The 13029-nt window shown below is 44.2% G+C and overlaps 1 protein-coding gene across 2 annotated transcripts in view; it reads right to left on the bottom strand.

The window, feature by feature from the left end:
• SLC35F1 (solute carrier family 35 member F1) overlaps positions 1 to 9619 on the bottom strand; it is a 288718-nt gene extending 279099 nt beyond the window's left edge. Inside the window, exon 1 of one of the 2 annotated variants that reach the window (XM_042445873.1) lies at positions 9040 to 9619. In XM_042445873.1, the coding sequence (XP_042301807.1) occupies positions 9040 to 9218 (179 nt within the window). In that variant the 5' untranslated portion in view covers positions 9219 to 9619. Of the gene's footprint in view, positions 1 to 2669; positions 2723 to 9039 lie in introns of those variants that run through there. The other variant, XM_042445874.1, reaches the window with a different exon arrangement.
• Positions 9620 to 13029: the final 3410 nt, after the last annotated feature.

Below are 13029 nucleotides of genomic sequence, written 5' to 3' on the forward strand. Positions count from 1 at the left end.
GGTTCGGCCGGTCAACCAATTACAGATCCATTTAACAGTTCCTTTGTCTAGCCCATATTTTACAAGCTTGATTCTGGGAACTGTAGTCTACAAAAGTAACATTTCCAGATAGCATCTTACCTGTTCCCACCTTCAAGGATCTACAGCTTTTAGAAACCTGGATTGGCAGTTCTGAGGATACACCAGTGTTCCTTTCCCAAGAAGATCAGTTCATAGCCAAAAGCAGTGCCTCAATATACATCAAAGTGCTTCCTTAGAAGCAGCACTTAGCAGGTTAGTTTATTGTCCTTACATCAGTGATTAAAGCCTCCTACGTTTTATCATGCTATTCTTCAGATGGTGTCTTTGAATGCATTTAATGAGGAGAAGTAACTCAAAGTTAACAGTCCTCAGTAGAATTTGGGCCTTTGAAATCCAATAGCCCCCCCCCCCTTTTGCCTTTTGACAAAATACCCCATGATATTTTATTCTATTTATATTCCTAAGGGTTGCTATAAGACATCATACATAAATTTATAGAAGAGACATATAACAGTTTAGGGGGCTGAAGGGAAGACCCACAGGACATAGCATTTTTTATTTAAGCCAGTCTTTTAAGTTATCCATTTTAAATCTTGTGCACTCAAGATTTAATGGATAAAAATAGTATTCTCGATACATCATCAGATGATGATCAGATACATCTCATTGGCATGCTAAGCCTAAGGTTTCTCTGAGCAAGCTAGCAGGACAAGGTATGAACTTGGTGGCCAGTGTACATATGTGTTAGATTTAATCCAGAAGCATGGCATAATCTTTCTATTCCTGATTCTAAAACCTTTACTGATACATCTATTGCTGAGTTTTGAGGAAGGAGGAAAACCTTTTTTTTAAAAACTTAAGTACATCAACTAATTTGTACATAAAAAATCATACATTGTCAGTGACTGCAAATCCCTTTTGGGTCATGGGTCTACATAGCATTCAGTAATTTTCCACATTCAAAAGAGGAGTTAGCTACTGAAATTACAAAACAATCCTTTCATTTGTGTAAATTATATCTAGATAGGAACCCTGTGAATTTTCCCAGGCTATGTTGAAGGAATGCAGTTGGCAAATTCTCAGAAAGCCAAGGACAAGCTTGCCATACAAGCATGAAAATAATTTGACCACATAGTTACAAGTTTATTAGAAGCCCTAACAACAATCCAGATTTTGAGGAAGCAAGATAGTCAATTTGGATTACATATTTTAGAAGGCTGATTCTTAAAAAGAAAGAAAGAAAAATCAAGTTGTTCTAAATTAACAGAAACTGTTAGAACACAAGAGTAGCACTAGCTTCAGAAGGCTGTGATGAGCAGAAGACAATTTCCCACCACAATTTTAGTGAAAGCAAGTCTCCAGTCTTCCATAACATTTTTTGTTAAGAATTGTGTGTCTTTAAAGTGGAGAAGGACAATTATATCTTAGCCAAGAAACTCTGCTATACATAGGGAAAATGAGCAAAATGACATTACGCATGAAATTCCTAACTAGGCAGGTCAGAGAAAATTGGCTACCATGTTTTCCCTTCTAAGAGCTTTTACTAGGACACAGTAAAAGAAATAATCCATATGGGACCGCAACAAAATGTTGTAGCATGGGATCCTCTTGTTTATGTCACAGGCCCTCATACCCTTCCTCATAATACTCATAATACTTTCTCCTCCCACACTATTCCCTCCTTATAGCAGGCAGTATTCATTGTATAGTTACTAAACATTCCCAGTTTTCATTATGCTGTTTGGGAAGTCCCTAGCATTCACCTAAAAGTTTATCTGCTTGCTTGCTTTTGCAAAATGTAGGGTTCCTCTGAATCTACTGGTGCCTCCCTCTTTGGTGTGTAGGGGTAGAAAGATTTTGGATAGCAACAGAACTCACACCTGAACACCAGAAATAGAGGAAACTATCTTAAGAATATTGCAGGTAGGAAGAACAAGTGAACTGATAAGGCTCACTTGGGGGCAAAACAGATGGGCATCCAGGAGCAGCCAGAAGCCACTTCCAGCCCATTCACCCCTGGGGCCACAGCAAACATATCCCATGGCCCCGAGGGCACCTCCTGCCATAGTCCCAAAAGGACTACGATAAGGAGCAGCTAGAAGCCGCTCCTTTTGGGACCAATTTTGGGCTGCCTTAGCCAGACCCCCATGACCCCAGGGTGGCTTCCAGGTGCTCCAGGGGTGTGCATCGTGTGCATATCCCCAGAGCAACCGGAAGCTGCCCCTGTCTGCCCATTAGTTTGGGGCCTAACAATTTTCTTTAATCTAGGTTCTGAAAATAGCTTGTGATGGGTTGGGTTTTTTTTAATGATCCTGGCTTATGGAAAATCTGGTTGGCACTTACCATGATAAAAGCTGGCATCAATTGATTATTCGATGGTTTCTCCCTCCCTACAGTTCTTCACACCTCTCTAATAAGTTTCCCCACCTTTTGTAATGGTGGTTACGGTAGGGTTGCTATATTTTGAGGGGGGGGGGGGAGAATACACACTGACTGTTATGACAACTCTCACTTTAAATACTCCTAGTATATAACATTTTATCTCTGAAAAAGAGGACAATCCAAGAAAAGGAGGATGTATGGGAACCTTAAGTCATTGCTCCAGCCTCTGAGAGAGAGAAGAACAGCCAGATAGACTTCCATCATACCTGGGCATCAGCAGCTGCTGAGGAAATGCTCCCTTCATATTCCAACTGTTGTTGTTCTTTCCTCTGGAAGAGAAGAAGAGCAGCCAGCATCTGCTGGACTTAACCCCTGCCCCCACTGGCAAGACATTTTCCTTCTGTATTTCCTTCTATTTAGATTGTAAGCCTGAGGGAAGCTAACTGTTGAATTAATGGTTTGTAAACTGCTTTTGGAGCCAATTTTGGCTGAAGAGTGAGGTATAAATACTCCAAATAAATAAAAAAGAGCCCATCATTCTGGGCATACATCTTTTGCTTGGTTGAGGCTGTCTTGGGGCCATACATTGGAGCATCTCCCTGAGCCAGGGGTAGGCAGTCTGATGGACTCCAGATGTTTTATCTCCAACTCTTTTCAGCCCCAGTGAGTATACCCAATGGTCAGGAACAAATGAAACTGCAGCTCAAAGTATCTACTCTAGAGGGCTTCACATTCCTACTTCTCAAGCAGTAAAGTGACTCTTTCAACTTGGAATAGTCTACTGGGTCTTCCCAGTAGGAAACCTGGTAAGTCAACACTACTACTACTCCCCTCCACACACACACACTTATCATTTTATTTACTAAAATATGTATATCCCTATATCATGAATTCTCAGGCCAAAATCCATTAAAGCAATAAAATGATTTGTTAAAAATAAAATAAGCTCTAGTTGAGACAAGTAATTGGAACTAAACCACAATCCTTTGCTTGCTCCAACCTTTGGCTTATTTCCTAGTTCTTTCTTTCCAGTTCTGACTCCTGGCTCCCACTTAATGGCTACTATAGTTTTGTCATAGCTAACAAGAAACTACATTTATCTTTGCACTAGTTGCCTTAGCCATTTATGAATAATCAAACTAGTTAAATTCCAGAACTTGGGGAGGGAGGTATGACAACATGTTGGGATTTGTTGAAAAATAAAACTGAATTAATGTAAATATATATCACATATAAGTTTCAATATTGCTGAATTATACAGGGAACAGCTTTTAACTGTGTTTACATGCAAAAATAACTGGCTTGATGAGATAAGACAACATGCTGGTGCAATGGACCAACACACCAGAACAACAAAAGAAAGATTCTGAGATCCAAACACTGGCCTCCTTATCTCAACAAGCCTAAGTTATAAGCCATGAAGAAACCATGGCCTATAACTCTGGCTTATTAAGGGAGAGACACATAGCTCCAAGATCAGATGTCAAAATAAGCAATCCTTGTATAGGTGCTATGTTGACTGAGGATGTTGGGAACTGTAGTTGAACACATCTGGAGGGCAACAGGTTGAGAAAACTGTCCTCTTTTCTGCTCCTATGTACCTGAATGTGGAGGTTCATTTTAGCTGCTTTATTTATCTTGCATTGATCTGTCTTCTCTTAGGAATAAACAAGAGATAAACATCTATTTTCCTCTAGACAGGAGAATGATAGGTGTTGTGGCTCCTAGAGTTTGTAATTGTCCTGACCAAAGTCCTCATTTCCTTAAGAAAGCTCATCTGAGAATAGATTACATTGAGATTAAACAGAAGTTAGATTGCAATTTGTTGGAAAATGTTGGGATGGCTTGCAGCAGGTCAGTAATCCTGATGGCTTTAACAGCAGAAAGAACTAAAAGACTCCACCTCTCCTTTTCTGAACTGGGCTACTCTGATGAAGAAAGCTTGGGGGGAACATGAGGCACAAATCTTTGTATGTGAAAGGCCTATGAACTCAGTTCTGGCATTGAAAGCAAATTATTTTCAAAGAGCATTTGGTCAAAGGCATCCTGATTCTTAATTCTAAGTGTACAGAAGCATACTTGCTACAATTTCACATCTGGCCCTGAGTGGTCGACTTTGAATATCGATTAAAAAAACATACAAACCAGCAGACAATAATACGTTCCTAAAAATAAAGTCCAATGTTGTCTATCCCTACACCACCACACCTTAGCTGGAAAAAGAAATCCTTCCAATATTCTCTCCCCACTCCCTCTTTCTCTATCTTTCTTTCAGTCCACATACACTGCAACTGGATCCAAGCTAACTGATAACATTTCTAATCACAACCCACCTCTCATTCTTTCGCTCCTCAAACCTCCCCTCCATCACATTTTGAGATTTACTAATAATACGGAGGGAGTAGATTAGACGTAGAAAAGGCCAGTGTGCTTCTTCCACTACCCCAATAATTTCCAATTCCACCCAAAAGGGCATCATATCCTAAACTGCCAAGAGGAAATACAATACCTTTCTTCTTCAGTGCCCTTTGGGGCCAAAGTCCTGGATGGAATTCACCCACCCACATCAGCTTCAAATATAGCACTTGAGCAGGTGTTCCTGTGTTGGCTCATGCAATGCTGTATTTGCTTCAAGCATTCTGCATCTATGACCAATTAAGCAAAATATATTTTTCCTCTCAGACAGGCTTTCCAAGATGTTCCCAGATGGAGAAAGTTTGTGAAAATGAAGGCAGTAATATTACTTGATGAGTCAGAGAAATTATCATCAGAGTTGGTGGCAATAATCATCTCCAAATGCTTAAAACACTTGGAAAATCCAAATCCCCCTCCCCTTATCCAGTCACTGTTCTGCCATGAGCCAAGCTTAATTAATAGTCCTGTGCCTTGGAATTACTAATCATTTACATGGATGACATCTGGAATACATGAAGCAAGAATCAAGGGGAGCATCACTGCATGGTTTGGCAATGAGATAGCAAGCAATCTCCCATACCAGAGGTAGAAATCATAGGGCCCCAGGTGTTGGCAGACTTCAATTCCCAGTATTCTTCAATAATGGCAAGTTATAGGGAGCACACAACTTTCTTACTACAAAAGTTACTATTACAAGTTGTTATGCTCTATAAAGCCTTATACATTTCATGCCCAAGCTATCTGAAGGACCACCTCTTCCCTTATGAGCCTGCCTGAGCTGTAAGTTGATTGGGGAGGCACTTCTCTTAGTTCCAACACCTTCATAGGCACATTTGGTAGGAACATAGGACAGGACCTTCTGTGTAGATGTTCCCAGACTCTGGAATTTCCTTTCTAATGAAGGTTACAATGACCCCTTCTTTGCTGTCTTTTCAGTGGCAGGCAGCTGAAGACCCTTTTACTTCAACAGGATTTGGGGATTTCAGTCACAACAAAAATCCACCAAACAGTGATACGTTTATTGGACCAAACAAAATGCACAATATACATGTTGCAAGCATTCGAAGCTTCACTGGCTTCTTCATCAGGCAAGGTGTTACAAACCAAACAGGAGAAAAACATTGAAGCTGTTATTCATAGGCCTACATTTTGATGTTTCTCTTTTTAGTTAAGATGGTATGGAGGGGCAAATCAAGTCAGATAGCATTTTTAAAAAAACTTACCCTGTTGCTGTGTAGCATAGTGGTTTGAGTGCTGGACTATGACTCTGGGGACTTGGGCAAGTAACATATTCTCGGCCTCAAAGGAAGGCAATGGCAAACCTCCTCTGAACAAAATATGTCAAGAAAACCCCATTATAGGTTCACAATAAGTCAGAAATGACTTGAAGGCACATAACAGTAACAAATTGCCACTACAAACCACAAAGTGAAGCAGAGCATGGGCTCATGAGAGGAGAACAAAGTACCTCAGAATACAGCAGCACATTCCCAAAAGCCAAGCTGTGAGTTGGCTCTGACATGTGAACTGAGACAAAATATCCCAAAACACTTAGGGTTAAGTTGGGGGGCCAAAAAAAGTGTAGCTCCTAGACAAAACATGTAATGTAATTTCCAGCATTTACATTTTTCAAAAACCGAGTATTAATTATGTAACTCTTCACATCCTAAATACCCAAAAGGTATCAGATCACATCTGATCTTGGAATCTAAGCAGGATTAGTTCTGATTAGAACTTGGATGGAAGACTGCCAACAAATATCAGTGGACAATACTTCAGAGGAAGAAACTTGCACAACCACCTCTGAGTATTCCTTGCCTAAGAAAATCCTATGAAATTCATGGGGTCATCATAAGCCAACAGCTGACTTGAAGACACATTCTGAAGACACGCATCTTCAAAGATGTGCAGATTCACTCTACCCTAGAAATATGTATGCTCTGCTCCTCTAAGGATGAGAAACTTCAACTGCTAACTTTCTTGGTCCTTCAGCTACAGGTGGGTACTCCCATCACCCAAACCACTGGTCATGCTGGCTGGGATTTTTAAGGAATTTAGTAGTTAAAATCAAAAGCCACAGTTTCCCTATCCTTGGGAACGTATTACATAGGTAAACATATGGATACACTCAGCAGCAATAGGTCCAGTCAACCTTCCATGAAAAAACTTGATCAGAAATTAAATCTGTGAGGGGGGCATTCACAAGAAGGGCACATTTGCTAAATGCAGAAGGTCCTGCGTTCAGTCCCTGGTATCTTCAGGTAGAGTGAGTGAAACTCCCACTTGAAACCTGGGAAGTCAATGCCACTCAGTGTCAACAACAAAATAAAATTAGATGGGCCCATTGTCTGAGTAAGGCAGATGGCAGCAGCCATGTACTACAGGATGGCTTTCTCAACCTTTTTGGCACGGAAAAACCCTTGAGATAATCTTTAGGTCTTGAGAACCCCTGCATAAAAAAGGGGTGTGTGTTTTTCCTCCAATCCCAATCTTCCTCAGAACCCCTAGCGACCTCTCGTGGAACCCTAAGGGTTTCAAGGAACCCTGGCTCAGAAACCCTGCAGCAGGAGGTTTATGAGATTATTCTGGATAATCAGACTTGAAGGAAGAGAATTGTGGATTTTCCATTTAAAAGGGACACTGTTTTAAAATAAACTGATTTTGCATCACTCCGGCAGACTCATCCAACCCTTTAAGATTGTTGCATCATCTTCCTCTTAAAGACCACCTGCAAAGGCAATCTAAGGCTGCATCCACACTGGAGAAATAACCCACTCTGGGCCCCACAACAAACTCCAACTCCCAGAATTGCATAGCCTTCAGCCAGGACAGTTAAAGCGGTGCCAAACCGGGTTACTTCTCCAGTGTGGATGCAGCCCTAGTTTTGCTTCACCAACCTGTTAAGGAACTCTTCTTGTCTTGACAATATAGAGAACTTTCCCTATCACCAGCAGGCAGGCTGGAGCTAATCCTCCAAACCCACTGAAAACCTCACGGGGCATTAGGCTTTGTTTGTTAGGAACATGGCAAATGTGTAGAAGCACACAGGTACACGCACACATACTGCATCCCCATATTCAAAAAGGAAGCCACTAATCACCTCGGATGTGTTTCTAAATCCCCGACTTCATCCTCTCCACTCAAATAATCCGATCTGGGTATGAAGTCCTCTGAGATTTCATCATTAAGATTGAAAACTTCACACTGCAGTGACTTCTCATTAAGGATCATTTCCTTAGGAAAACAGGCAGCTCAGCCTAGGTTGTTCCTAAACAAGTTGGTGAAGCAAAACTCCCAATTCTGGGAGTTGGAGATCTGCTAGGTGAAAGAGCCCCAGTTCTGTGCAAAGTGTTGCTTTCAAGAAGCCTGACTTGGGAGTCACACGCAGCATCACCTAATGGGGTGATTCATTTTCACAACCTATGGAAGCACCGGCTGACTTCAGTCCTTTGCAAAAGAGTGGGCTTTGACTACACCACTTATGTTTCTGGAGGATGGGTCCCCTTGGGTGCAAAGGGAAAGGGCTGGCAGAGGTTTCTTCCTGTCCTGGATCAGCAGGTGGCATCCCTTTGCCCACACCTTGTCCAAAGAAAGAGCTGGAGCTGCTCAGATAATGAGAAGGAGGGGAGGTGCGCTGGCTGGTTCCCCCAAAATGCCTTTCGCCTCCTCCATTCTTTCAGTTTAGCTAAAGGATGGAAAAGGAGGAATGCTCAAGAGGAACTGGGTAGAATTTACAGCCCTCCAGATTTTTCTTCTCTCTCTTTCTCTCTCCTCATGGAGAGGGCTGTGGTTCCTTCACACTTTTACTCTTTTCGCAACTACCCTCTTCCAGCCAGCATCCAAAGGCACCTGCTGCTCCAAACGTGGCTTCCATTTTGTCCACCCCACCATCACCACCAGAGACACAGCCCTCTGAAGGAAGATCACAGAGTTGGGAGACACACCCACCAGGGCCATTTAGTCCAACCCCCTGCCATGCAGGAAGTCCCTCTTTACCCACCAACCATAATCCAACCAAGGGGGGGGGGGGTTAGAAGAAGAAGAAGACACCTTATGTCTTTGGAGGTCTTTAAAGAGTGGCTAGATGGCCATCTGTCCCAGGGAGTGCTTTGATGGTGAGTTCCTGCATGGCAGAATGGGGTCCGCCTGGATGACCCTTGGGGTCCCTTCCAACTCTAGGAGTCCAAGATGAAGAGGAGGCACCCAGCCCTGCCCACTCACCTGTTCAAGACTTTCCTGACCCTCTGCCGGAGGCTGGAGGAGGAGGACGGGGCGGAGAGGCTGCTGCTGCTGCTCCGGGAGACCTCAGGGGGCAGGTTCTCGATGGTGGCCACCACATGGTTCGCCTGCTGCTGCTGCTGGTGCTGGTGCTGGTGCTGCTGGTTCCCTGGGGAGATCATCGCGGCAGGGCTGAGGGTCAGAAGCGAGGAGCAGGGCGCATCCTGGGCTGCCCAGGCGAGGGGCTGGAGGCTGCTTCTCCTCCTCCTTCTTCTCCAGACAGACGCCTCAGGGCTGCTCAACCATGGACTGGCTCACCTTCCTCCTCCTCTGGCTCTCTCCACCTTCTCCTTCTCAGCAACAGCAGCAGCAACAGCAGCAGCAGCAGCAAGTGCCTTCCCTCAAAGAAAGGGAAAAGGAGGAGGAGGAAGAAGAGTGTCTGAGGCGTGACCCTCTGGACCGCAGCCCACTACCCTGCCTTGGCTTTTGTCTCTAGTCCCCAGCCCAGCCCAGCTCCTTGCTTGCTTGTGCTCAGGTGCCCAGAGGATGAGGATGAGGCTGCCTCCCAGCCCAGCCCAGCCCAGCCCAGCCCAGCCCAGGGAGAAGAAGGGAAGGCAGGAAGGAAAGAAGAGGGGGCGGCGGTGGTCTCTGTGCGCGCGCAGGGAAGGAAGGAGGGAGGGAGGGAGGGAAGGCAAACTGCTCCTCTGAAGCCAAGCCCCAGCAGCAGCACTAGCCCCAGCAGCACTAGCACCAGCTCCCTTTCTCGCCTCCAGGGGGAGCCCGCGCGCGCCCCGAGTGACCACCCTTCGCCAGGCATTGTGTCCTCCTCTTTCCTTTTCCTTTTCCAGCACCTGCCTTCCTCCACCTCTTCCAGACCCCTCTTATCCAGGGGGCATTCCCCAGAGGTATAATATCGTCCATCTGGAAGCCTTCTGACTCAGAAGCTTGAATAGCTATTGATATATTATAGGGGGTTTTGAGCTTTTTCCCCCCTATCTATCTATCTATCTATCTATCTGTGTGTGGTCATCTCCATTTTTCCTCTTGAGGGTCCTACATTCAAAGTGACCAGACAGGCCTTCACTCCTTTTCCAGGACCTGTCCTCCATTTCAGCCTTCTTCCCAGGAGGGATTCCATAATGTCCTCCATCTGGAGCTTTCTGAAGCAAGGATTTCTATTGATATATTAGGGTTTGGGGCTTTTATATATGGGGGCATGTCCCCCATCTTTCTTGAAGGTGCGCAGAGATGTCCTCCTTTTCCAGGACATGTCCTCCATCTGGAGCTTTCTGAAGCAAGGATTTCTATTTATATATTAGGGTTTTGAGCTTTTAATTGTGGTAATGTCAGTGACCAGGTTCTCTCCTTTTCCAGGACCTTGCAACCTTCTGTCCAGGGGGAATTCCAAAATGTCCTCCATTCTGAACATAGCCAAAAAGCATAGATTTATATTTCTAAGAGGTTTTTTAAAGCTTTTATATGTGGTAATGTACTCTGTTTTCCTTGAAGGTCCTATATTCGGGGTGACCAGACTTGTCCTCCTTTTCCTGGACCTGCCTTCCATTTCAACCTTCTGTCCATGAGGAATTCCATAATGTCCTCCATCTGGAGCCTGACTAAGAAGCATGTATTTCTGTGTCTAGGAAGTCCTAGAAACAGCTTTTATATGTGGTTCCATAATGTCCTCCATTTTGAGCACAACTAAGCACAACATTTATATTCCTAGGAGTGCTTTCATATGTGGTAATGTGTTCTGTTTTTCTTGTAGGTCCTACAAATTCGGGGTGACCAGAGATGTCCTTGTTTTCCAGGACCTGTCCTCCATTTCAGCCTTCTGCCCAGGAGGAATTCCATAATGTCCTCCATCTAGAGCCTGAATAAGAAGCATGGATTTCTGTGTCTAGGAGGCCCTAGAAATAGGTTTTAGATGTGGTCCTGCCTTCCATTCTTTCTTGAAGGTCTTCCATTTTGCTTTGCCTTGTCCTTCTTTGGGGTTGTGACACCTGGTCACCCTGAGGGGAAAAAACCCATGCAGTCTATTTATCTTCTCTTCATACACATCCCAGATATCCTAACCAAAAAAGAGGACAAGGCACCGCAAAATGGAGGACATTCAATAAGAATGGAGGATGTTCCAAAATCAAAAGCTCAAAACATTCCTAGAAATGCAAATCCATGCTTAGTCAGGTTCCAGATGGAGGACATTATGAAATCCCTCCTGGACAGAAAGGATGAAATGGAGGACGTGTCCTGGAAAAGGAGGACATCTGGGTCACCCTCCTCTCCCACCCCATCTGCCGCTAGGAATTGTCTGCTGGGAGTTGTAGTTTCCTGAGACTCCCTGAGGTGTTTCCCCAACCAGGTTCAGAACCACTGGGCCTTGGACAGCGACAAGGAAGGCAGTGGAGGCAAAAAGCACCTTGTGCCTCAGAAGGAGAAGGAGAAGATGATGATGATAATGGAGGAGGAGGGGGGGAAGGGGGCCACTATGGCTTCTATGGGCGTGGGAGCCCCCTAACTGTGGAGACAGAGAGTCCCCCACGCTTGGCATCTCTGGCGGCATTTTACCTCCCCATAAATAAACCCCTTCCAAGGGTCCATCTCCACCAGTGGTCCCCAAACTGTGCCCTTCACCTTCAAGAGATTTTGGACTTCAACTCCCAGAAGCCTCAGCCACGTTGACCAATAGTTTGGGCTTCTGGGAGCTGAAGTCCAAAAGCACAGATTTGGGGACCACCGACCTACACTGTCGAAAGAATGCCGACTGATGCCGCTTTAAGTGCTGTAGCTCCGTCCTATGGAATCCTGGGATCTGTTCTTTTACAATAAAATAAATAAAATAAAATTTATTCTTATACCTCGCCTTTCTGCTGCAGCAATCAAGGCGGCTTACATGACTAGAAAATGTTGGAATAATACATACTTTATAAATATATTAACCCCCACCCTTTGAAACAGGATTAAATACAATACAGTTTAAAAATTAAACCTGTTCAAATGACAGCAAATTTTAGTAGAGGCAGTGATTACATAAAGTAGGGAGAGTAGAGAAATTAGATTGAACTATTCTGGGAAGGCCTGCTGGAAGAGATCCATACTGACAGCTTTTTTGAAGCTGTCTAGGCTAGTTATTTGACGGATCTCCTCTGGCAAGGTGTTCCATAGTCTGGGAGCGGTAGCGGAGAACATCCTCTGGGAGGTTGCCGTTAGTCTGTTTTCATGGGTTGCAATAAATTCCTCCTAGAGGACCTGAGGGTGCAGGGTGGATTGTACAGAAGTAAGTGATCCCTTATATAGGTTGGACCCAAGCCATGTAGGGCTTTAAAGGGAATCATCAACACCTTGTACTGGAAACCAATAGGCAGCCTGGGAAGAGATTTCAGAATAGGTGTAATATGGTCACTTCTAGTTTTACCAGTGATCAGCTTGGCTGCCATGATTTGTACTAACTGTAGTTTCTGGACTAGGTACAAGGTCTTTTGCCTTCTCTGCCAAAGAGTGCCGGCTCCTCACCAAGCTTCAGATCCCAGGATTCTGTAGGATTTCACCATGGCAGTTCAAGTGGTATCAAACTGCATTTTTTCTGCAGTGGACCTTATCACTTGCACTGCTGGTATTTATAATCCAAAACATCTGGAGGGTGTGATGTTAGTTGCAGAAAAGCAACCAATCTGAGACCTGCCTTAGAAATACCCAGAACTGATCCTGGAACCTTCTGCATGCAAAATACTGGGCTATGACCCTTCTGTACCAGTTACTTCTCAGCAGACTGGACATTTTGGAATCATTCCTGAAAGCAAGCCAGGAAAAAACATAAGTTGGTGATCTGCTTTATGCTGAGAGGTTTGCCTGACATAAAGCAGAGGTCCATCCCTCCAGACAGTGGACTCAAAGATCTCAAATTCCCATTATTGGCTACAGTGGCTAAATTGCTATAGGAGCTACAGCCCAACATGTGGAGATCTGCACAACCCCCACTGCTAAGTAGTAGTT

This window comes from Sceloporus undulatus, chromosome 1, assembly GCF_019175285.1.
Source record: "Sceloporus undulatus isolate JIND9_A2432 ecotype Alabama chromosome 1, SceUnd_v1.1, whole genome shotgun sequence".
NCBI lineage: Eukaryota > Metazoa > Chordata > Lepidosauria > Squamata > Phrynosomatidae > Sceloporus > Sceloporus undulatus.